This window comes from Ammospiza caudacuta, chromosome 6 (genome assembly GCF_027887145.1).
Source record: "Ammospiza caudacuta isolate bAmmCau1 chromosome 6, bAmmCau1.pri, whole genome shotgun sequence".
In the NCBI taxonomy this organism is placed as follows: Eukaryota; Metazoa; Chordata; class Aves; order Passeriformes; family Passerellidae; genus Ammospiza; species Ammospiza caudacuta.
The window spans coordinates 42613295-42635361 of NC_080598.1; the positions used below are offsets into that span (position 1 = coordinate 42613295).

The 22067-nt window shown below is 42.2% G+C and overlaps 2 protein-coding genes across 3 annotated transcripts in view; one reads left to right on the forward strand and one right to left on the reverse strand.

Annotated features, from left to right (window-relative positions):
* Positions 1–39: 39 nt before the first annotated feature.
* ALDH6A1 (aldehyde dehydrogenase 6 family member A1) lies at positions 40–10446 on the reverse strand. Its single transcript, XM_058807996.1, has 12 exons — positions 10354–10446; positions 10121–10183; positions 7972–8046; positions 6466–6627; positions 5807–5885; positions 4958–5260; positions 4131–4252; positions 3697–3886; positions 2906–3087; positions 2316–2495; positions 2028–2126; positions 40–1564 (listed from the first exon to the last, which is right to left on the reverse strand). Exons 1-12 carry the CDS (start codon positions 10408–10410, stop codon positions 1460–1462), a joined length of 1617 nt encoding a protein of 538 aa, XP_058663979.1. The 5' UTR covers positions 10411–10446; the 3' UTR covers positions 40–1459.
* Positions 10447–10714: 268 nt separating this feature from the next.
* LIN52 (lin-52 DREAM MuvB core complex component) overlaps positions 10715–22067 on the forward strand; it is a 40725-nt gene continuing 29372 nt past the window's right edge. Inside the window, exons 1-6 of one of the 2 annotated variants that reach the window (XM_058806277.1) lie at positions 10715–10757; positions 10839–10913; positions 11071–11108; positions 11572–11638; positions 12644–12727; positions 20721–20813. In XM_058806277.1, coding sequence (XP_058662260.1) covers positions 10739–10757; positions 10839–10913; positions 11071–11108; positions 11572–11638; positions 12644–12727; positions 20721–20788 — 351 coding nt within the window. In that variant the 5' untranslated portion in view covers positions 10715–10738 and the 3' untranslated portion in view covers positions 20789–20813. Of the gene's footprint in view, positions 10758–10838; positions 10914–11070; positions 11109–11571; positions 11639–12643; positions 12728–20720; positions 20814–22067 lie in introns of those variants that run through there. The other variant, XM_058806278.1, reaches the window with a different exon arrangement.

Genomic DNA, 22067 nt, shown 5'->3' on the forward strand with positions numbered 1-22067 from the left:
CACACCTATGTAAGGTCTTACCAAGGAACAGTCATGCTCTGCAGAAATATATAAGCATGTTTTTAATTCGTAATCAAATTGCAAGGTGAGAATTTCCCTCTAGTGTATAGCAGAGGAAAAAAAACAAGATACAAACATTAGTGAATGCACAGCAATTGCACTAATATAGAGCTGTCAGTTACAAGGCATCTTTACCAGAAGGCAGGATAAAAAGTGTTCACATTCAGATTGTTTCATTAGAACACTTAATGGTTACAATCATTAGAAGAATATTATTTTCCATGGATGTTTGAGTGAGATCCCTGCAGATCCTTCATGGCTGCATCATCTTTCAGGAACCAGAAATAAAAATATAGGTTCTCCAACTCCAAATGCAGATTCTTAAAACCACATTGTATATACCAAGTCTTACTCCTCTGTATCAACAGGAACTTGCAGTCCCAAGAGTACATGACTGTGTTTGAGCGAATGTGACAAGGAGTCAATCAACCAACACAACAAATACAGCTACAATCAGGACAGCTGCAATCAGGAAACAAACAGACAAGGCCTGGCTGCTTTGTTATTAAAAAATGTGTTTTTTCTTCCTACTGACCTGTCTACTTAGGCTCCCTTTTATCTGGACGCACATGATGCTGTGACACAAAGACACACACACATGGTTTTGTTTCTGCTTCCACAGTTTCACTATGGTACAGGACATGTAGGCTTGTATCCCCTAGCACAGCAAAAAGGCACCAAACAACTTTCAGCTATAACGGAATTGCTGGCAAGCTAGAGCATACAAGCTCCAGACAGAACAGGAACAGAAGTTTACAAGCTGTCAAAGGTACAGTGAAGGTCACTGTACCATAAAGAAATTTCTTTCATCCTCAGACAAGCAATCAAATATGCTTTCCTGAAAAATCCATACAAAGCTATTTCCTAGTGTTTTGGAAACTGCTTGACAGGTGAAAGACTGACAACTTGCTGTTTTCATCATATGTAAAGTCACTTCTGTGAGACACTCAAGATGTCCCAGTTATGTCACTCAAAATGAGTACTCAGAGTAAGGTGAACTCAGAATCTTAATATGCAAGATAAAGAGGTAAATAAACCTGCTACAAGATGTAGTCAGGAGTGAGTCACTAAGGCTAAAGATACTGAAGTGAAAACCAGAGTTATGTTCAAGTTCACGGGGTCTGGAAAGAAACACAAACTAAGACCTATCTCAGTGGCTGCCCTTTCAGTTAGATAAGGTTATTTAGTCTTTGATAGGTTGTATGGAAAACATTAGTTCAGCTAACCAAAAAAACACAGCAACAGAAAATCTAGACCATGAGTCACATGAGCCTGCACAGTAACAGATCCTTGAGACAAAGGAGCTTTCTATTCATTCCCAAGTAAAGGGTGATAGTCAGGACAAAGCTGGAAAGTGCAGCATAGAAGGGCACCAGGAAGAGCATCTGCAAAGGCTGGTTTAGTTTCCCATAGTTGGCATAACCACAGCAGGCTTGGCAATGGTGGCATCTTCCTCTTTCCATTGAGAAATGATCGTTTTCAGCTGTGTGTAGAACTGCACTCCCTGGAGGAGAGATCCACATATCAGATATTTGGCCTTATGAATTCATCAGGTCTACACTAGTGGTATATCAAACAGTCTTTGCTTTATCTAAACAGGAGTGAGTTTTCTTCTGTGGAAACAATTCTTGTCAGCCTATTCTTTTTACCAGTGTCACAAAGATTCTGATTCTGTGAGAAAGCTTGCTAGTTATTGCTACCTTCTCAAATATCCTAAAAAGACTTGCATTTTTTTACTTAGAGGAAAAATAAAGAGGAATGGGCTATCTATGATTGTGACATGCATTATGGTGCTGTGATCACTGGCTGGTTTTCAGTCTCCTGGTTGAAATACCTTCCAAGTCTCCTCACTAATGAGGTCTGATGACCATCTGTCCATTGCCTTTTATAACACTTATATCAATGATTATCACAATTCAGATTTATCACAATTCAACCCAATGGAGTGCTCTGAATCAGAAAGTTACCTGTTTGCCATAGAAATTGGCGTCCCCTCTGAAAGAAGCACGAGAGCCAGTGAAAGAGAACATGGGCAGAGGTACTGGGATTGGAACGTTGACACCCACCTACACAAAGGAAAGCTGCCATATTAGTCACAAGAAATAGCAGATTGCAGAGCACTCTCCAAATGCTTCTGCATTTTGTTTTCTTATGTCTGAGGCTGGCACTGCTGCTGAGCAGGCAGTGATTACAGCTGAATGGTTACCCACTGTAAATGGTGAGGGCTAAAAGCAACAATCCTAGCTGGAACGTACCTGCCCCACATCTACTAAGTGAGAATACTTCCGAGCTGTGGCTCCATTGGTGGTGAAGATTGCAGTTCCATTCCCATAGGGGTTATTGTTCACCATCTCAATGGCCTCATCCAAAGTGTCTGCTTCCAGCACCACTAGGACAGGCCCAAAGATTTCCTCCTTATAGCAAGTCATGTTTGGCTGCCAGTACAAACAGTAGAAAAAGCAGCTTGTATAAAGATATAATAAAAATATCATAGTAAATAGCATACAAGAAACACACGTGCTGTTGGTACTCATGATATTCCCAGGATTACTGGTCATACTGCATTGCCACAGGCCATCCTTCAGTCCTCCTTACCTCTTCACCATTTCCCATGCCCTGTCCTCTATCTAGTACACTAAAGAAGGCAGCACTTTTCATCTACAGAGTGCTTTCAGCTTTTACTGCCTGCATTACAAGGAGTACTTCATTGACACTGTGCAAGGGAAGGCTGAGCCATTTATGGCCTTTCTACCTGGTGATCATTGATTCCTGACTGATTTGGCCAACCCATTTTTCAGCTGACCCTGCAATACACCTTTGCAGGCACTGATTTTGGTCACCTTACCTTGACTTTGGCAAGGATCGTTGGTCCAACAAAATTGCCCTTTTCATAACCCTTCACTTTGACATTACGTCCATCCAGGAGAAGGCTGGCACCTTCTTTTACTCCTTTCTCAATCAGACCGCAAACCCGTTCCTTAGCCTGGGGACTGATTAGAGGCCCAAGATCTGCTCCAGGCTGGTCTCCTGTGAAGAGGCAGAGACACCAAGTTTTAACTCTGATAACTTCCTTTCCATAGGCATGTGGGAGATAACTCCACTGGCAGGAAAAATCTGAAAATTCTGATGTTTGAGACACAGAACACAGATTTGAGACATTGATGAACAGGAACAATAGCCTGCAGCTCTCATATCAATACAGAGTCACCAGAAAGCCAAAATTCAACAATAGATTAATCTCAGGAAGGAAACTTTTCCCCTTTGCAGCACTTTATTGAATATAAACAAAAAATAATTCCCCATGAATTAATAACAGTCTCGCTTTTTCAAAGCGAGACTGCTATATAAATGGCAGACATGAGTTAAACATAGGATTTAACCTCAAATCTCCAGTTAAAACAAGACTGAACCTGTAAACATTGCATCACAGTCCCACCAGCATCTGAAAACATATTCCTACCTCCAAGTCTAGGGCTGGGTTTCCCAATCCAGACAATCTGCTAGCTCCTACCCCTACACATCAATGGTGGTGCCAATAGCTCCAAGGGTCACAACACGGTATGGCAGATAAGCTGACCTATAAAGCCATGGTTGTACAGAAGTGAAGTACCTCGTAAAAATTATCTCAGTCTGTACCTGCATTTACTCGTAGATTTTTGGCTCTGTCTACAAGCTCTGGCAGCCATCTCTGAGCTTCTCCTACTAGAATTGCTGTAGACAGGGCCATGCAGCGTTGGCCAGCTGCTCCAAAAGCAGCTCCAACCAGCTGGTTCAAGGTGTTCTCTTTATTGGCATCAGGCATCACCACACCATGATTCTTGGCTCCCTGAAACATAACACACAGTCTCCCATTATAAACCACCCCAGACCTGTTCTTCTCCAGCCCTCTGGCAATGATTTCTTATAGTGGCTATGATTCTGCTACCAACAGGCTGGCAAGAGAGCAGCCTTATCACTTAGCTATCAGCAGCAAAGTCAGCTTCTGCTGCTGAGTGGTGTGGTGTCTCTTAACATTCACAGGTGACAGAGGTGGTCTATGTGCTCAAGTGTGCTCTGTTCAGAGACATTACCATGTTGGCCTGGACTCTCTTGCCATTCCGGGATCCTCTCTCATAGATGTACTCGCCAGCCTGATTGGATCCCACAAAGCTGATTGCTTTGATATCCGGGTGGTCACAAATGAAATTCACAGCTTCAAATAGGAAATAATACATTGTAACTGTGGTGCACAAATGCTTCCCTCCATTCCCACCCCCACAGCACTAAATCTATGTATCTTTCTTCTCATTGAAATTATTGCCTCTGTGTTTCCTACATTTGAGTTCCCTGAAAGCCTGTCTGTGTAACTTTTCACTCACTTCTTAGGACACATACTTCTGCCCTGTCTTCATTCTCCTGGCTCTCTTACATCTCTTCATGCTCTGGGCACCTCCCAAGGTGTCTGAGCAATGTCAAAGTGAAGTTACTGTTCTCTATTGGTATTATCATGTCCTGAAGCTACTTGTGTACTGTAAAAAATAGCATGTTATGAGCCAGGATACTGGCATCCACTGTATAGTCAGTGAGGCATTTAGTTCTTGTTTAGGCTTCCTTGTGAAACCAAGATGATTTATCTACTTATTTTAGTTGCAGTTTGGGTTGCTAAATAGAATTTGAGCACTTACATGCCTTGGGAACTCTGACCCCAATCCCCAAAATTTTGTCCACCATATCTCCTAAAAGATCTGGTGCAAGGTGACAGAAAATCTCCCACTCACCTTTCAGCTTCATCAATAGAGCTGAATATCTGTCCAAACCCATCTAACAGCAGCAGTCTCAGACTCTCCAGCTGGTACCTCCCACTGAGCACACACCACAACACACACATTTGTCATCTCCCAGGAGGGGTTGTTATTACCTTCATGCTGTCCATGGATAATATTTAGGGTCCCATCAGGGGCACCAGCATCCTGAAACAGCTTGGCAAGGAACATTAGTGCTCCTGGTACACGCTCAGACGGTTTCATCAGGAAGGTGTTTCCACAAACCATGGCCATGGGGAACATCCAAAGAGGAATCATGGCTGGGAAGTTGAATGGTGCAATGCCAGCACACACTCCCAGAGGCAGGCGGTAGGTGTGAGTGTCCATGTCCTTAGTGATGGAGGGCATGGTCTCCCCAAGGATGAGGGATGTCACACTGCAAGCGTGTTCAACCACCTCTGCAGCAGGAAGGGCAAATATGCTGCTGGATGATCTGTTAACAATTAGTCCCCAAACCTCCTTTTCACTACTGCCTTGACCCACCTCTTTCTTCCAGCCTCTTCTCCCACAACTTAAAACTCACTGTGCTCCAGAAAACCTCTCTGCCAAGCATTGTGAACAAATTATGAATGGATTTCTCTCTTGACCACACTACACATCATTATGATAGAAGCACAGACACAACAGTCCCACTACAAAGTGCACAGGCACAGCACTATTGTACCACCTGGGACTCAACCTTAGATATCTGAAAACAGGTGAGAAGTTCTTATCCCTTTTTAGTAGTTTACAGTCACCCCTAGAAAAAGCTCTAACAACTTGGAAGTGATTTAAAGATACTCTATCTAGAAAACTCTTCAGATCAGAGCTACAATTGACACTTTTCTTTGACTAGGGGACTATAAAGGGATCAACATATACAGAACAATCAGTTGCTCAGGAGACCTCATCCCTTCCTGTGGGTTCCCAAACCCCCATTTTAACAGGAGGAGCCAGCAGCTTACGCAGGCCTCGGAAAACATCTCCCTCAGCATCAGCCAGGGTCTTCCCTTGCTCATAGGTGATGAGTTTGGAAAGTTCTTTCTGAAAATGGAAAGCACAATATTTATGAATGTTAGAAAAGTGCCCACCCATGAAATAGATTGCAAGGATAAGACAAAATTAACAGAGAGTTGAACATCACAATGAATAGACTGAACAGAATCCAGAAAAACCTATGCTGACCTATTTGCTCCTTATAAACAAGAAGCCAATAACCCACATAGGTGACATTTTAGAAAAAATCATCCTAGGATGGCTTGTATTCTAATGCTTTCAGGTATGACACCACATACACACCAAAAAATCCATTAGGGAAACGCAAAAATATCGTAACATACTTGTCTTCATCAACTGACACATGCTCCATCAAGGCTCAAAGTTCCTTCCATGGTCTCTTGGTAAAGGGACAAATTCAGAATAATATTCCCTAAGAAGTGCAGCCTCTCTGTTACCATTGGATGGGAGGTGTTTTGCTGCAGCTCTCAACAGTGTCTCAGTTGATTCCTTGATCATGGCAACACCTCATCAAGGACTCTGTAAACCCTGAGTCTCTCAATTTAGTTCCTAAAATCAGCTGCAACACATTCAGCCACAGCCATCGCACACAGCCATGGTGTCTCACCAGATTCTCTTTGATGAGTTGTCGGTAGCGCAGAAAGATTTGCTGGCGACTCAAAACAGATGTTTCTGACCAGTTCCAAAAAGCCTTTTTGCAAGAAGCCACAGCTGCCTCCATCTCACTGGCTGTGGCTTTCGGTACACGGCCAACCACCTCATTTGTGGCCTGAAACAGAAAACAAATTGCATCAAAACTCAGCTTTTCCCATCTGCTCCCACCAACCATTTCACAGCACACACCTAATATTCTTGTTCTACAAGGAGCTGTACTTCTGAGGGCAGAGCACAAAGGAAATGCTTTCCCTAATAGCACACAAAAGGCCTGGGCTACAACTGGAGTAGTTCTGAAAACCTGCACTCCAAATATATCAAGTTAGGCACTCAGAAAACTACAAATGCAGTGCTGATTTCCAAGCTGGAGTTGAAGTGACTTGTCTATCTTGAAACTTCTAGAGAGTATACGGCAAAAGTTTCTGTGGGCCATGGTCTTTTACCTCTCCATTGTCTTGCTTCATCTGGCTGTCCCTCTTGCACACTAAATGAGGTAAAATTCCTTAGTGAAAATCAGTACATGACTGTGCAATTGCCATTCATGTTAGCTTACCCATACCCCTAGGCCAAAGTACTATATTTACATACAACCTTAACTCTACAGTATTTTAACTTCAAGCTTTTTGCCAGTTTAACCTCCTTCTAATGTTCTCTTAAAAATTAAACCTGCTTTGACATGACAAAAATTTCAGATATCTCACTAAGAAACTACTCAAAACAAGAGGAAGAAAATTAAACAAGAACATAGCTTGCTATGTAGAGACCAAATGAGCTTCCTGAACATGACTTGCTGCTCTGATCATTTCCACAAAGCAAATGAAAATTGAGCTTTACAGAGAAGATTTAGAAACTGCTGTTTAAATGCTTACTAGGGAGGCCAGGAGGATCAGAATTCTGAGTGCAACCTCATTTCCATTTGTCTTTGGTGGAATACATAGACAATACAAGTGCTACTTATCTATTTTGCACTGCATAGCATCCAGCTCTGTGATTATTGTGGGTCAGAGATAGAAGCTCTCTGAAAGGAGAGAAGCTTCAGCTGTCAGGATTTTTCACCTTTTTATTCTGAGAGTAATATCAGCCTCTATCAGGATTTCACTTTCAGCTGGCATCAAATCACACCCAGTTGATTTCATATACAGGGTGAAAGACACCCGTCAGAAATTTGACATACTCGTCACAGAGCCTTTCTATAAAAAAAAAAAATTAACCAAAATTTAAGCTTCCTTTCTGGAGATCAGGGGCTTACTATGTGAGAGAGGTAAAGGTGATAGTAACTTATTCTGAGACAGATTTCATGTGAGAAGGAAACTGAGAAGCTGTAGTCTGCCTTAAGCTCCAAGTCCAAACCTTTCCTAAGAAATATGTGTATGTTTTTCTTCTGCCACATCCCTGAAGAGAGGCACAGACCTTTGTTTCACAGTGATCACGTTTACATAAGATGAGACCATTCACTTACTGGGTTGTGGATATCAATCCATTCAGTAGTTTTGGACTCAATGAACTTCCCATCAATGAAGAGTTTGGTTGTTGGCTGTGGAGGGCAAAATATTGGACAGTGAGTTATTTTTGTCTCAATGTGCCTAAAGACCAGTGTGCCGTTTTACATGCAAGCCTTCATCATTTACTGCTATGTGAATCACTAGAGTCTGGATCCAATCTTCAAGCAAGACCCAGCTAACTGCTCTCTGCCCCATTTTGCTCTCACTTTACACCAAAATGGCCAAAATTCTTTCTAAAAGCAGTTTTAGAATAAAAAAAAACATTGCTCTGCTTATGTTCAGAATTGTTTCAATCTATTTAATCAAAACCTGAAAAACTGCAACTCATAAATGTTCAGAAGAAACAGTTAATAATTCACTTCATGGGAATTCCATGAACCCAGTGCAGACTGTACCACTGTCCCACATGCCTCCTTCCCATCAGGCCACTAAGCAGGTTCATCTTTCCAGTTTATAGCTTCAAGCAGAAAATTGGACTTTCCCCACCCCCTGCTGGGTCTAAGAGCAAGAAACCTGTATCTGTGGATTGTCCTGGCTGGCAGCACAGAAACCAGAACCTTCCTACTCAGTTGAAGAGGAGGGACAAGGAAAGTTTGGAATAAGAAGTTCAGGCAAACATTGAACAGAACAGAAAGCAGAGGTAAAAGCTGTGATTAGCATTAGATAGGCAACAAAACTGTACCATGCAGGAAAAAAAATTGTGACTGTATAAATTAAGGAACTAGAAAAGATGAGTTGACATTGGTAGGTAAGGAGAGAACTAGGAGAAAGCAAGAACCAGTTAATCATGACACAAATCCATGACTTGGGGAGAAGAGGTAAGAGAAAGGGGAAATGGATCTTCTGCATGAATAACAGAAATGGGACAGGTCAACAGAACTGGGATATAAGCCCAAATATATCAGAAAACTGAAGAAATTATGATGTGGAATTATGAAAGGGAGATGAGGACTTGGATGCTATCCAAATTGTAATGAAGAGAAAGAGATCAGAGGAAGAATCAGGAACATAAATGGTATTGGGTGGACAAGTAATGACAGTGAAAAGTGGATGAAAATGAAAAAAAATAAGCAGCAATGTTAGTTGGAACAAATTGAGAAAGCTTTGAGATGAGAAAGCTAGGATCAGAAGTATAAAATAAGTTTGTTAATGGACAAGCAAAACTTAATGATCTGGAAAGCAACACTAGAAGAGAATTAAAAAAAAATTAAAAAAATTTAAAAGTTGCAGATGATTATGTAGCTGGAATCACACTTGGGAAAGAGAGGCAGAAATCTGTGCCTATGAAAACACAATCTCCTCTAGAACCTGGAAGGAAGCACAGGAAATCTGAGTGCCTTGACCGAATTTCCTGATTGTCAGAAAAGCTGCTGGTCTAGCGCTGGTCTAAAGAATGACAAACTCCTATGGCTGTCAATCACTCCATTAGCTTCACTGAGGCTAATGGAAAGGAGCTGCAAACGCCAGGGCTTTATGACCCACACAGACTTCAGTGCAATAAAGTTAATGTTTTTTTCAAATTGCTTAGAAAGTGTATCTCAAATATCGCACATGCAACAAAAAATACTTTAAGCAAGCCAGGAAATGGTGATTAAAATGAATTGCACTTTTCCCATAAGATCGCCACCCTTTTTGCATGTAGGGAATGCACCTGCTGTGGAAACATGGACGGCAGCAAAGCAGACTACTTATGGAACCCTGGTTTGGAGTTCGGAGACAGTGCAGCCATGGACAGGGGAGGGAAAAAGACAGTTCAACAACTAAAGCTGTTTGATACTGTCCGAAGGAAACCAGATCCTCTCTCTGTCGCAAACAGATGCATGAGGCCAGTCCAGAGCCACCGGCAGGAACGCGATGTGACGGGCGGCCCCCGCTCAGCTCCCAGCTCTCACAAATCGGACATGGAACTTTTTTCCGTTTCTCCCGTCGAGCACGGGGGCAGTGCCGATGTTTGTTCCACCGGACCCACCGGGGCTCCAGCCGAGCGGGCGGGAGCGGCCTCAGCGGAGCCGCCCTGAGGGCAGCGTCCGCCGGGCGGCGGCGCCCGGGGCTCTGCGCGCCTCCCTCCCCCGCCCACCGGCTTCGCTCCGCGGGACGGGCACTCACCACCGAGGAGGAGAAGGACGCGGTGACTGAGGCGATCCAGGGGGCACCGGCTCTCCGCGGTAGCTGGACGGGGGGGGAAAGCACAGAGCACCTCAGGGCGGGTCAGGCAGCGCCTCCCCCCGACCCCCATCCGGCTGCTCCCCGCCCGGGACCGACCCCCCCGCGGGGTCCCGGGGCCAGGTGAGCCACGACCCCCCTGCGCCCCCCGAGCGGGCCGGGGCCGGCCGCCTCACCCTGAGCGCCACGCGGCGCGGTCCGCCCCACGCTCCGCGCGCCGCCACCGCCGCCATCCCGGCCGAGGGTCCCCGCTCCGAGCCCCCGGCGGCGCCCCCCGCCCCGCCCCGCCCCGCCCCGCCTCGGGCCCCGCCCCCGCGCGGCCCGCGGCCAATCGCCGCCAGCAGCCGCTCCGGCCCCGCCTCCCGCGGCCCCCGCCCCCCGTGCCGGGCCGCCGATTGGCGGAGGGGGCCGAGCCGCCCTCCGAGCGTCGAGGCCCGGCCCCGCCCGGCCCAGCGCCGCCCCGCGGCGGCCGCGAGAGCGGCACGTGGGGCTCGGGGGCGGGGCTTGTTTTCCGCTCCCGCTCGGCCGCGGGCGTGAGGGCGGTCACGTGAGGCGCGCGCCATGGCGGCTCCGGCGGACGGTGAGGCGGGAGGGCCCGGCGGCAACGCTGCTGCCCCGCGCCGCTCCCGCCCCGCCTCCCCTCACCCCCTCTCTGTTGCAGGCACCGACCTGGAGGCCTCGCTGCTGAGCTTCGAGAAGCTGGACCGCGCCTCCCCGGACCTGTGGCCCGAGCAGCGTAAGTCCGGCGGGCCCGCGGCCCCGAGGGTGGCAACTCCGGGTGGGATGGGGAGAGCCCGACGGGGCCGGGCCGCTCTGGGGCAGCTGCACGGGCTGGGTGGCGGTGCTGCCCGCAGGGACGCTCACCCCCGCCAACCTCCGCTTTCTCTCCGCAGTGCCCGGCGTTGCCGAGTTCGCCGCCTCCTTCAAAAGCGTGAGTGAGCGCTGCCTTGCCTTTCGCGTTTCCTCCTTCCGCGTAATGGTAGATCTGCCGGTTCTCTTGCGGGCTTTACATCTTCTATGGACCGTATCTCAGTAATAACTCCAGTGTATGCTACCATATACCTTTTGGTTTTAATGTATCTTTTATATATATGGGGTTTTTTTATACTTTACGCAGTTCACTGTGTATGGGAATTATACTTTGGAAGTAATAAAGGGTTTTAAACTTCAGAAAATCTTATTTTTCATACTGATTTTGGCTTGTGGAAAGTGGTATGCCGTTTTAAACTCTAAAATGTCCAGGAAGAAACAAGATTAAACATAAAAGTATTTCTATGGAGCGCATGCTCATATTTTTGCTGTCGGCATAATTAGTTTTCAATGCAGATCGTACTTCATTGTATAATTCTAAAAATGGACTTTTCTGAATATGAACTTCTATTTTTTCAAAACAGCCAATTACAAGTTCTCCTCCCAAGTGGATGGCTGAATTAGAAAATGATGATATTGATATGCTGAAGGGTGAGTATGAATATTGTGGGCAGGAATTGAGGTTGCCAAAGCAGATGTGAATTCACTACTTGCTTAAGAGGCTTAAAGCACTTGTTCTGTAAATGTTCTGGTGGTGGCCCTATGGCCTGAGGTCTCTAGCCATCATGTTTGCAGAATCTCCAACTCAGAAGTCTCTTCATCTTGTTAATGACAGCCATGTTCATTAAACCAGTTATTTCCAAGAGCCTATCCAGATGTCAGTAGGAGGCTGATTTTTCAAAACAGGTAGTGTAACATGTTTAAGTCACCTGCCTTAGCCTTTTTTATCACTGTATTAAGTACAATGAGCATCTCCTGCATTTTGAGAAGTAGCATGGATTTTTTGGAAGGCTCAGCTGATCAGGTGGTGAGTAGCTTAGACTTGTTAATTGACTTGTTCAGATATGCTCTACATTTGTGTGTGTTCTGTCATGGATCCAGGAGCTCCAATGCAATAGTGAGGCTGCAAGAGCAAGTTACAGCAGGACTAGTTAGCATGTACACTTGCTGCATGTTGCAGCTGTTAGTTTGCAGTAAACATCCTTCAGTGTGCTCTGCCTGTCATGAATTCTGGATGGTGACATGTCACAGCTGCAGAGTGAAAGTGAGATGATTTAACTCTGACTTGCTCGAAGAAATGTGCTTGAACTCACGTTATTAATGCGAAATAAGTCCATTCCTTTGCATACTTTTATATAGCTTACATACTTTTATATAGCTTGCTCATGTTGCAGTGTGGTGTACAGGAACTTCCAAAGTATGGATCAAATTACTCTTTGCCATGGTGGCAGATTAAATCATGAACTAGGGTCCTGGGTGTCTTTTTCCTTATGTTAAAATTAGCAGTGGAGTCAGCTTGAATTTTGACCATACGCTGTTCACTGAAACAGATCCTGACAGAAGTATGGCCTGAAAGTGCTCTGTGAAGTACTAAACAGGTGAGCTGCTACTAGAGGACTATAGACAGTGTTAAAATTCACCTTCTCTCTTCTTCAGAGCTGGGGAGCCTTACTACAGCTAATCTGATGGAAAAAGTTCGTGGCCTGCAGAACCTGGCTTATCAGCTGGGACTGGATGAATGTAAGTGCTGTACACAGATATGACTGACTGCATTCCAAATCTTTCCACTAAAGCATGTGCTTGTACATTGGTAGCTGGAAAAGTGTGTTGGCAGATTTGGCAAGTGCTTGACAGTCACCTCCTGCAACAGGATGAGAGAATGAGCTTACATCCCCAACCTACAGCCTGCCTGCATGGGGGAAAACATGTGTGTCAGTCTGGTGTTACCCAGTGGCACAGACTTCTGTTCCTGAGTTAGCATTGTCTTAGATAAATCAGGTCACTTTGCTTAATTTCCCACTCAGATACTAAAGGTATTTCTCAGAATCCTTGTGGCAGTACTTCTCTCTAATTCTGTGCACTGCTCCACAGGGAAACTTGCACTTGTGTATAGGATTCTGCTGTCACTTTGCTTTTCATACTGTTTTCTGCTTCTGTTGCTGTTACTTTTTTCTACACTCAATTGTGGCAGGCAGTGATGTCATTGAGGAATAAAGATGACTTTCATGCCAATTGCAAACAGCCAACTCTTACTGTGGTTTTTTGAAGAGTTTCTTTCATTGTCTCGTTTTTAGAGCTCTTGTTAACAAGTTGATCCAGCTTTGAGGATTTCAAGAGTATTGTATCATTTTTAATGCTACCCATACATACTGCCACATTAATTTTTTGTTCTGTTTAGTTATGCTCTGACATAGTCCCTGGTTGTAATTACTCTTGGGCTACACAAAGCACCAAAAGTTTCAAGTCTTTCACCTTCCTTTCAGTGGGTAACACGATTTAGTAATAAACCTTTAGAGGCTTTCTGACTGCAAACACAGGATAGCCTAATGCATTCTTAATAACAAATCACTAAGCTGGTTTTAATATACTTCAAGTTTATTTTACTTTCAGTGCTAACATCTGTTAAGACTGTGTAAAGCATTTGGTGGAGTAGCAGGTAAAGTATAACAGTGTAAAACTGAGTCAAATGCAAAGGCTGGCTGATGGTTGGCTTTCTCAGTTGAGCTGCAGGCTCTGATGTCAGACAGTGTTGTTCTGCTAGATGGACTTTAGCAGAGCCTGAGCTGCAGTAAAGCTAGGGAGGTGTTTGTTTCCTTATTGCGTGTGCAATATTTGTTGCATGTGGTTCCATTTATTTTTACTGAGAACAAGTGCATATGTAAAGAAGGCAAAGTGAGTGAAAACTGAAATACGAGGCTCAACAGTTATAACTTAAATCTTGAATTTTCAGCCTTTATGAAAGGTTTCCATGCTTGTAACTTCTTGTCACTGAAGGCAGTTTTCCTTTACTGTAATCCATTGAATACTTTGTGTGTTGTAATATAAATTTATCTTTGGAAAATTTTTACCAAAAATTAGTTGTGGAATTTGAACAGAAGCTGCTGAGGACTGTTTTTCCTAATACTGTCTTTAGGTTATTTTCTCTTATGAACTTAGATAAGTAAGAGAACAAGAAAAAAATCCAAAATCTCTGTTCATTAAAGTTAAGGGACCTGTGGTTTGGTCTTGGATGTATATGACTTGCTTATATCTCTGTACTGAAATTTACTCCCTCTTGATTTGGCTGGGTCATTGAAACTGGCTGTCAAAAGCAGGACCAAACCTGCTGCTGACCTGTCTCCTCTAGATGGCAGCATGAGGCCTCCCGCGGAAGTTTGCCTTCTTTTTTATAAAACTCTGACATTTCACTTATGGTTTAAAGCTGTTCTTCCCAAGATTGTTTTTTGTGACATATTTGCCTTTCAAAATGTGTGCTGTCTTTTTTTATGGTATTTTCAAGTGTTTAATCAGCAGTGAGGTTGAGAGACAATGCTGCTTCATTGTATTAACTTACTTTTCCTTCCAACTCTTCTCTTCTAGATCCCACCTCAAATCCTTTGTATTTTCAAAGACTTTTATTTTCATCCAAGTTATTAATTGTGTACTGTGCAGGACCAGGGTGATTCCTGCAGCATTCCATGAAAAATGTATCTATTGAGTGACATTGCAATCATGTTGTGAGATCTGTTATTGTTATACCCAGTTCACAATACTTTACATCAATTTTGCATTAGAATTCATTAGGCAAAGTGCTCTAGGACAGGGTACCTTTTTAAAAGTTTATTTATTGAGGTACTATTGCAACATTAGCATTGAAATCTGAATAATTGATTTGGCATGATGTAGTTGGATAAATTAATAATTACTGACTTACATGTCTTATTTTTTGATTTCATGTGAACTCTCTTACTATTTTGTCTGTATAAGAGGACTTTCTTGACAAGTTTGGAACAGATGTATTGAATGTTTTGTCCATCTTGATGAGACATCTGGATGGCTTTCACCTAGGAAAGGTTGAATACTGTTATCTGAATCCCACATTTTTATTATCTACAATCTCAGCTGTCCAAACTTTTTGGCCATGGCTTTCTCAGTTCCTCTTTGGTTCTGTGCTTTTCACAGCTTTCCTTTCTATACAACTGAATTCCTCCCTTCTTTTTCCCATAGGGGAGGGATTACCTTTACTTTCTGAAACCCTCTCTAGTTTGTTGACTGCCCTGTGGCTTCTGTGAATCAATTTAATTTATCAAATATAATTTGGCTTTTCTTTCCAGCTTGTTCTACCACTTTCTCCCTGTCATGCTAGTAGGTGGATTCTTGCTCAAAATGACCCTTACAGAATATTCTTCCATTCCTTAGCACAGGATTCATGTCAATAGCTTTCCTTGAATGAAGCAGAATTTTTGTAGCATGAACCATTTAAAAGAAAATTTTTACTTTCCTCTTTAAGGACAGGCTTGGGTCTCTTTTGTGTATTTATTCTTTGTTAAAAGCTGATTCTGGAGTTCTCTGAAAGCTTCCAGGCTCAGGTCCTTGTATCAAGAAAGTCTTTTAAAAATAAATTATTTTTCAGCACTTCTGAGGTTTCAGCTTGTGTTTCCTTGTCAGCTTTTTAAGCTCTGTAAAATTCTACCTCATTATTTTGCTTATAGCTGCTTTTCTCTTTTTGCTTTGGTTCTCAGAATCATAGAAACATTTGGGCTGGAAAAGACCTCCAAGATTATGAAGTCCAACCTTCTCACATTAGAGCTTCTATTTTCCTTCGGTTAATTAATTATTTTATTGGTTAGAATAATCAAAATCATTTTTAGTATTTAAAGTCCTGCTTTGTGTCAATTTTACTGCTCCTGTTAATGTGGTTATTTTAAGGGAGAAGGAATTGGGCTCTATGAATATGCTGACTTTTAGTGTTCATACAGTTAGGGTGACTTTGGGAGGCATAGTAGCTCTTCTGAAGTGGGCTGCAGCCACTCAGTGAGTCTCATTTCTGAGTTTAGGGAAGAAAAAAGATATAAAAGTCTTGTTATGAACTTTCTTCCTCCCCTCTGTGTCCCTTAATTTTTCCACTTGAAGGCTTTGCTTGGAGTGGAGTAGTGAGCATTGCAGAATGAGCATACCCCGGCTAATGTGGCAAGCAAGAGGGAAATAGTTCTTTTTTTTGGGAACACAGTCACAGACATAAAGCAGCAAGTTTCAAAACACTTAATGTAAATAACTGCAAATTTAGGTTGGAAGCTCTGTTTTTCTACTGTATGACCCATTGCACCTTTTGGAGTGTCTGAGTCAAAGTTGACTTTAGAATTTTGAAGTCTTGGTTTCATGAACTGGCAACTCTGAGAAGTTCATGCATTTAAGGATATGTCCTCTCATCCTTTGGTATGTAGGTATACAGAGAGAAATATCTGAGAACTACAAACACAGAGGAAAATGCTTTTTTTATAAAAAAAACCTTAAAGTTTGTTTTTTTTCTAAACTTCAGAAAAAAACTTGTGTATAAAATATATGTAGGATGGGATCATGGGAAAGGCACTGTGTCACTGAAGGAATGTGGTTGTCCAGGGACTATTGAAGGCCCTGCTGTTGTTTCCCTGTGCATCTCTGATATTTTTCAGATAACACCTGCTATATTGGTTCAGAAGTCCTGAAATGTAAATATAGATAGCTGGTATCACAGCCATGTTTGTAAAATCTCACTGCTGCCAGAATGGTTATTTAGCCACTTGGTATCATGGTACTGCTCCAGTGGTTCTGTCAGTGTGAGATTTCTGCAAAGCCTGTTCTTAAGACCCAATATCTTTGTGAGGATAATGGTGCCTGGGTGCTGTGTGTGCTTTAAATATTAGAAAATGTGGGATAACTGACCAAACAGATATGAATATCATTTATCATTTCCTTGTCAGTGATTTTTGCTGGTCTAATCTCTTGTGTTAGGTTAAATTTTTACTTGGAGTTGAAGGTAGTTTGTGATGTTCTTGCTGTAGAATTAGGAATGACTGTGTTATTCAATGTCAAATCCTCATACTCTTTCAAGAGGAATGGGACAGTTCCCAAATATGCTCAACTAAGTCTCTTTATTTATAGTTTCCCATTGTTTTGTGCACCCTGGCTTTCACTAGGTTCTAGCAACTTTGCTCCTATTTTCTTTGTAAGGCTGATTTATTTTCCATATCTGTTCAAGCAAATAAAAAAAAAAGGTTGCAGCTGAAGAGCTCTTTAACTAAGGGCCCACAGGTTAGACCTGGATGACCTGGGAGATCGCAGGTGAACACCAAAAGGTTGGTCATCTTGTAGTACCAGACTTATAGAGGAAAAGCCAGTCTAGCTTACTCAGCCAGTGATCATTTTCTTAAATATGAGGAATAGGTAGATGGCTAGGGTTTTTTGGCCTGGAGAGAAACAGCTGATGTAGTATGTGAAAAAGGTCTGTAAAACATTAATGCAGAGCAAGTGTGACTAGGGAATGACTCTTCATGGTTTCTCATAGTATGGGAGCCAGAGAGAATGAAAGAGTGTGTGGGGACATACCTGAGGAGGTGCTTGTGTTGTGCATTGAAGCCAGAACACATCACCACTGGAGCTTGTGGTCATGGAGTTTCTCACTCATGACAAAATGACATTTTTGTCATTACTTTTGACAAAAGTAATGACAAAAATGATTGGAAGATAAATCCTTCCAGGATGTCTGACTGCTGAGGAGTCCCCAGTGCCTTGGACATCTTGGAGATGCAGAAAGCAGAGAGAGATTACTGTGTAGGTACAGCTGGGTGCCTCCCTGCACTTTCACTCTTCTACAGATGTTTGCCATTGGCATGTCAGTCAGGGTGGTGGGTTGGAAGGACCTTTTGTTTGAAAATGGATATTTTCATTTATTTTATTTTAGTAATAAGCTAAACTGCCTGGTAGTTAAGCAGCCCCTACCAGAAATCTCTGAGGGTTCCCTGTAATGGAGGGACTCTTCCAGAGACAGCAAGAGATGGATGGGCACGTGAATGAGGAACAACTACCTTGCTCTCAAGTTAGGCTGTCATTGGGTTTGAATTGTAGTGCTCTGCAACCTCAGCAGCCTCTGAAATTTCTGGAAAATCATAAAGGAGTCCTTCTGAATTCCAAGCTATGTACAGATCACCACTTTTCCTTAGATTGGTGGTCTTGGATTTTTCATTTTTCATTTCAGATAAATGCTTGCTGTTGTGATCTCTTGCCTGCAAGTTCAGCTTTTTTGTAGGTTTGGAGGGGCAGAGCAGTTAATCAGGATTTAACTGCAGCATTTTTTGAGCATACACCCTTAGTTCTGTCAATGATCCTTGCAGGCTACTGTCATTGAGTTTTGGATGTTGTTTATTTTTTGACTTTTTGATGCTGATCATAGGTAGGATATGTTTAAATTGGGCTCCATCCTTGGTGGACTGAACTTACCAAACTAGGAAACAGGGCATGACAGTTGCTACACTTGAACTTTGTATATACAAAATTGCTGAATTAGAATCAAAATAAGGAAATTAGGGAAGATATTGTACCCTTTTACTGAAATATCTTTTTCCTTTTGTGTAATGGATTGCCTGGGTGTGTCTCCTTGTAGCATGAATGTGCTTTTTAGTTTCCATGCAAAACACCTGGCCTTTGTACCCAAACAGGCTTCTATCAGTTATGTAATTGATCAGATAAAAATATTTTCTGATCATAACCACTTTTTCTTTAGTTCTGGCCACACAGAGGCTTTTTAAGCTCAGTCTACATTCGTGAACACGGCCTTACTTCTGCATTACAGTTGCCTGGTGCTCTTTCTGGTGTGTATGTATAGTTGTTTGCAACAAAATGTTTCAGGTTCTTACATTTGTAGGAAACCAACATATGAACAGATGTGTAAGTAAAAGGTGCTTTAAATTGCCTTATGACATCTGAAATCTGCTGTTGGTTTGTTTTAGTAAAAGCTGTATGTCCACTCTGTAATCTGGAGAGTTGCACGGAAAATTAAACTTGACTCTTGTGGTTTCTTACTAGTCAAAATGAGGTTTTGAAACTGTTTAGAAGAGCTGACTCTTTCTATAACATGAACTCTTTCCCTATTTCCTTGGGAAATAAGACTATCTAAAGTGTTGTGGTGGAGCTGGAGAAAGAGTACTGCCTTTTGGAGAGGCAGGAAGGAAAAAGTGAAAGAGTAGCGTGTGATTTGGATCTACATCCCAGAGCAGTCTCAGTGCCAGTTACGATGAAGATATAGCAGTGTTATTAGCAGCTTGATTGCTGACAAAAGAGTGAGGAAGATGCTCACTTTTTCTTTGTTAAAAACCGGCATCTCCAGAACTACTGTGCTTCTAGCACTTGTGTACTTGTATTAATCTGAAACATCATAGAAGAAAATATGTTTTGGATTGCCTACATTGTTCTAAATATGCTGGGCTTGGAAAAGAATAATGTCTGCCAAGTCTAGTGCTTGTTATGTTCTTAAACAAAATTTAGTTTACATGCAAGGTGAACTGTCCTGCATAAGAAGAAGCAGTTTGAGGTATGTGTGCTTCAGTTATTTCTGCTCTGCTTAGAATTTTCTTTGTAGCAACTGGTTTTTTTTCTTGGTTAGTTTTCTGCATTCCCTGCCTTGCTGAGTGAATCTTCATCATGTTTCACTTTTGCTCGAAAGCATATTTCTCACTTACTTTGTTATTTAGTACTGTGTTTGGCAAGGACTTTATGTGAAATAGTATACTTCATGTGCTTCAAAGCTCGAAGGCAGAGTTTTACATCTGCACAACAAAATTATGCTCTTTGGACACGGGATTTCTGTAATACACAGTTAGCTTGAGGTGTTACTTAGAGTTAATAGACTGCTCCCATGGAATGGGTCACATTTTAGGTGGTTCATTTTTGGGTTAGGAGATGATCACAGAGAATTTCAGGAGCTCACAATCAGCTGAAATGGTTGCTTTAGTTTTTCACAGTAGGAAAAATATAGAGGCTATTTTCAGTTTACATTCATAGTAATTCTTGGGCCTTATTTGATTGTTTCAGAGAGGTGAAAAGAACACCTAAATTGTGTGTTAAGATGTTTATATGGCTTGTCACCGCAATATCCGAGGTGCTGTGATTTCCATGTGAAACCTTGGCCTTTCTCCTGATTCTTTTTACACTCTCCTCCCACACTGTAGATCTACTGCTTCATTTTAATGCACATTGCTGTGGTAAGAGATACTCTGCATCTGCAGAGGGACAAGGAAATCACCTTTTCTTATACTGTTTGCTGGGTGGTTTATTTACAGGCAGGATTTTTCAGGGGCATCTCCTGTTGGAAGAGAGAGACATCAGAATGGCAGCCTGAAATTGCAATTCATACATGATCTGTGAATTAGCTAATTCTGACATGTAGGTAGTTAAGAAATTATTACAGTCAGAGGAGTCATGACCTCAACTTTTCATCATCTCCATTGGCTTGTGCCCCAGTTTGGAAGTGAAGGAGGCATAGGAAGTTTTAATTGTACCTGTGTGATTTATCCTCAGTCAGCTCTTTAATTTCTTCTGGCTGTCTGAGGTTTCCGACACGCTGTAAATTTCTCCAACTTTTTCATTATCTGCAATTTCTTTATGACTCATGAATCGGAGTGGAGAGAGAGTGTGGATTTACAGCAGAGATAAACATGTCCATAAAGTCTGTATCTGTGTCAGTAATTGTACTGCTGTCAGTGACTGTCCTGTTTTACAGGTCTCTCTTGGGAGAGGAACACGCTTTGCTACCAGTGTCAGAGAAGTGTTCACTTTGATTTGCATTAACGTGCCAGGAGATTAGGTTGCAATGGTGAGGATGGAAATCGAGTTTGGACCATGGCTGCTATTGTTTGGGTTTTTTTAAATAAGTGGATATGTATTTGAGTTGCCCTCTGTGTGCAAAAAAAAAAAAAAAAAAAAAAGGCAGATTCAGGTTATTCTTAAATATAAAATCAGGAAGAGACAGTATACTGATGCTATCAGATGTGATTCTACCCATATGCATAGATAGTGCATTCTTACCATAAAACAAATGCTGTGTCTAGGTAACTGTCATATATACTGCATGGATCCTTAGGGTGTTCTCTGTCTGTTGGTTGAGTAGAATGAATATTTCTGTAAGTTCCAAGAAATTTCTGCATCTTTGCCTTCTTGCCCTTCCCTTACCCTTAGGGAAAGATGCTATGCTGAACATGGATGGTGAGTACTAAGGCATCATCATAGTCTCCAGGCATTGATGATTCTGATTGCTGCAGAAGGAGGTGTAAACTTGTGAAGTTTGAGAAAAGGAAAAAAAAATCTCTAAAACTCTCTTGTATGTGTTACAAGTTCAAACTTCTACAGTGTCTCTGTGCTTTTATTTTCTGTTTGATGCCTGTTGTAGGTAATCATCTATGTGGAATCTTCTTTGTTAAATTCTACAGTTTAGGTTGGATTTTTTTGTCTGTGACTTAATAATTTTTGTCATAATAAGGTAATTATTTTACCACAAAATTATTTTAAAATATCCAAAGTGACTGTAAAATCCCAAATATCCATTTTAGCAGGTATTCATTGAGACTTCTAAATGCAGCTGATTGCATTTTTCTAATTCTGATGGACACCTCTTACCAAAGGGAGATTATCATAAACAATGTAAACTCTGTGATTGCGTAGATAGCTTTAAAATGTGGTTAGGTATAAAAGAAATGCTAAAATGACACCTGCCATTTCATGGTTAATTCTGGAACCTGAAGTTGGGAGTACAATGGGGAGTTTTTCCAGTGGTAGACAGAGCCCCATCTCTGGTAACTGAGTTTCCAAAGCTATATATATAAGGATCACATGCTGAGTGGCCCAAAAGCTGGCAGATAATTGCTGTTGAAGTGAGTGATGCTCAATGCAACAGCTAAATTCTAAATAAAAGCTGAGTTGATGAGATACTTTTTACCTGATCTTTTTTGAAATGTGTTTTTTTTTTCCTTTTCTTGTCCTCCTCACCATTTCTATGTGCCCGTACCTAGTTTGTGAATCTGATTTTGTTAAAACAAAGGCTACCTCTGAAAAGTACTTCAGCCAGAATGTA

Excerpts from the sequence above, each read along its gene's own strand:
- ALDH6A1 (XM_058807996.1), bottom strand. The coding sequence starts at position 10,410 with ATGGCGGCGGTGGCGGCGCGCGGAGCGTGGGGCGGACCGCGCCGCGTG. Across the intron at positions 5,261-5,806 it reads AGATGTTTTCCGAGGCCTGC|AGGTGGTTGAACACGCTTGC; the intron begins GTAAGCTGCTGG and ends TTCCTGCTGCAG. Across the intron at positions 2,496-2,905 it reads CGATCCTTGCCAAAGTCAAG|CCAAACATGACTTGCTATAA; the intron begins GTAAGGTGACCA and ends TTGTACTGGCAG.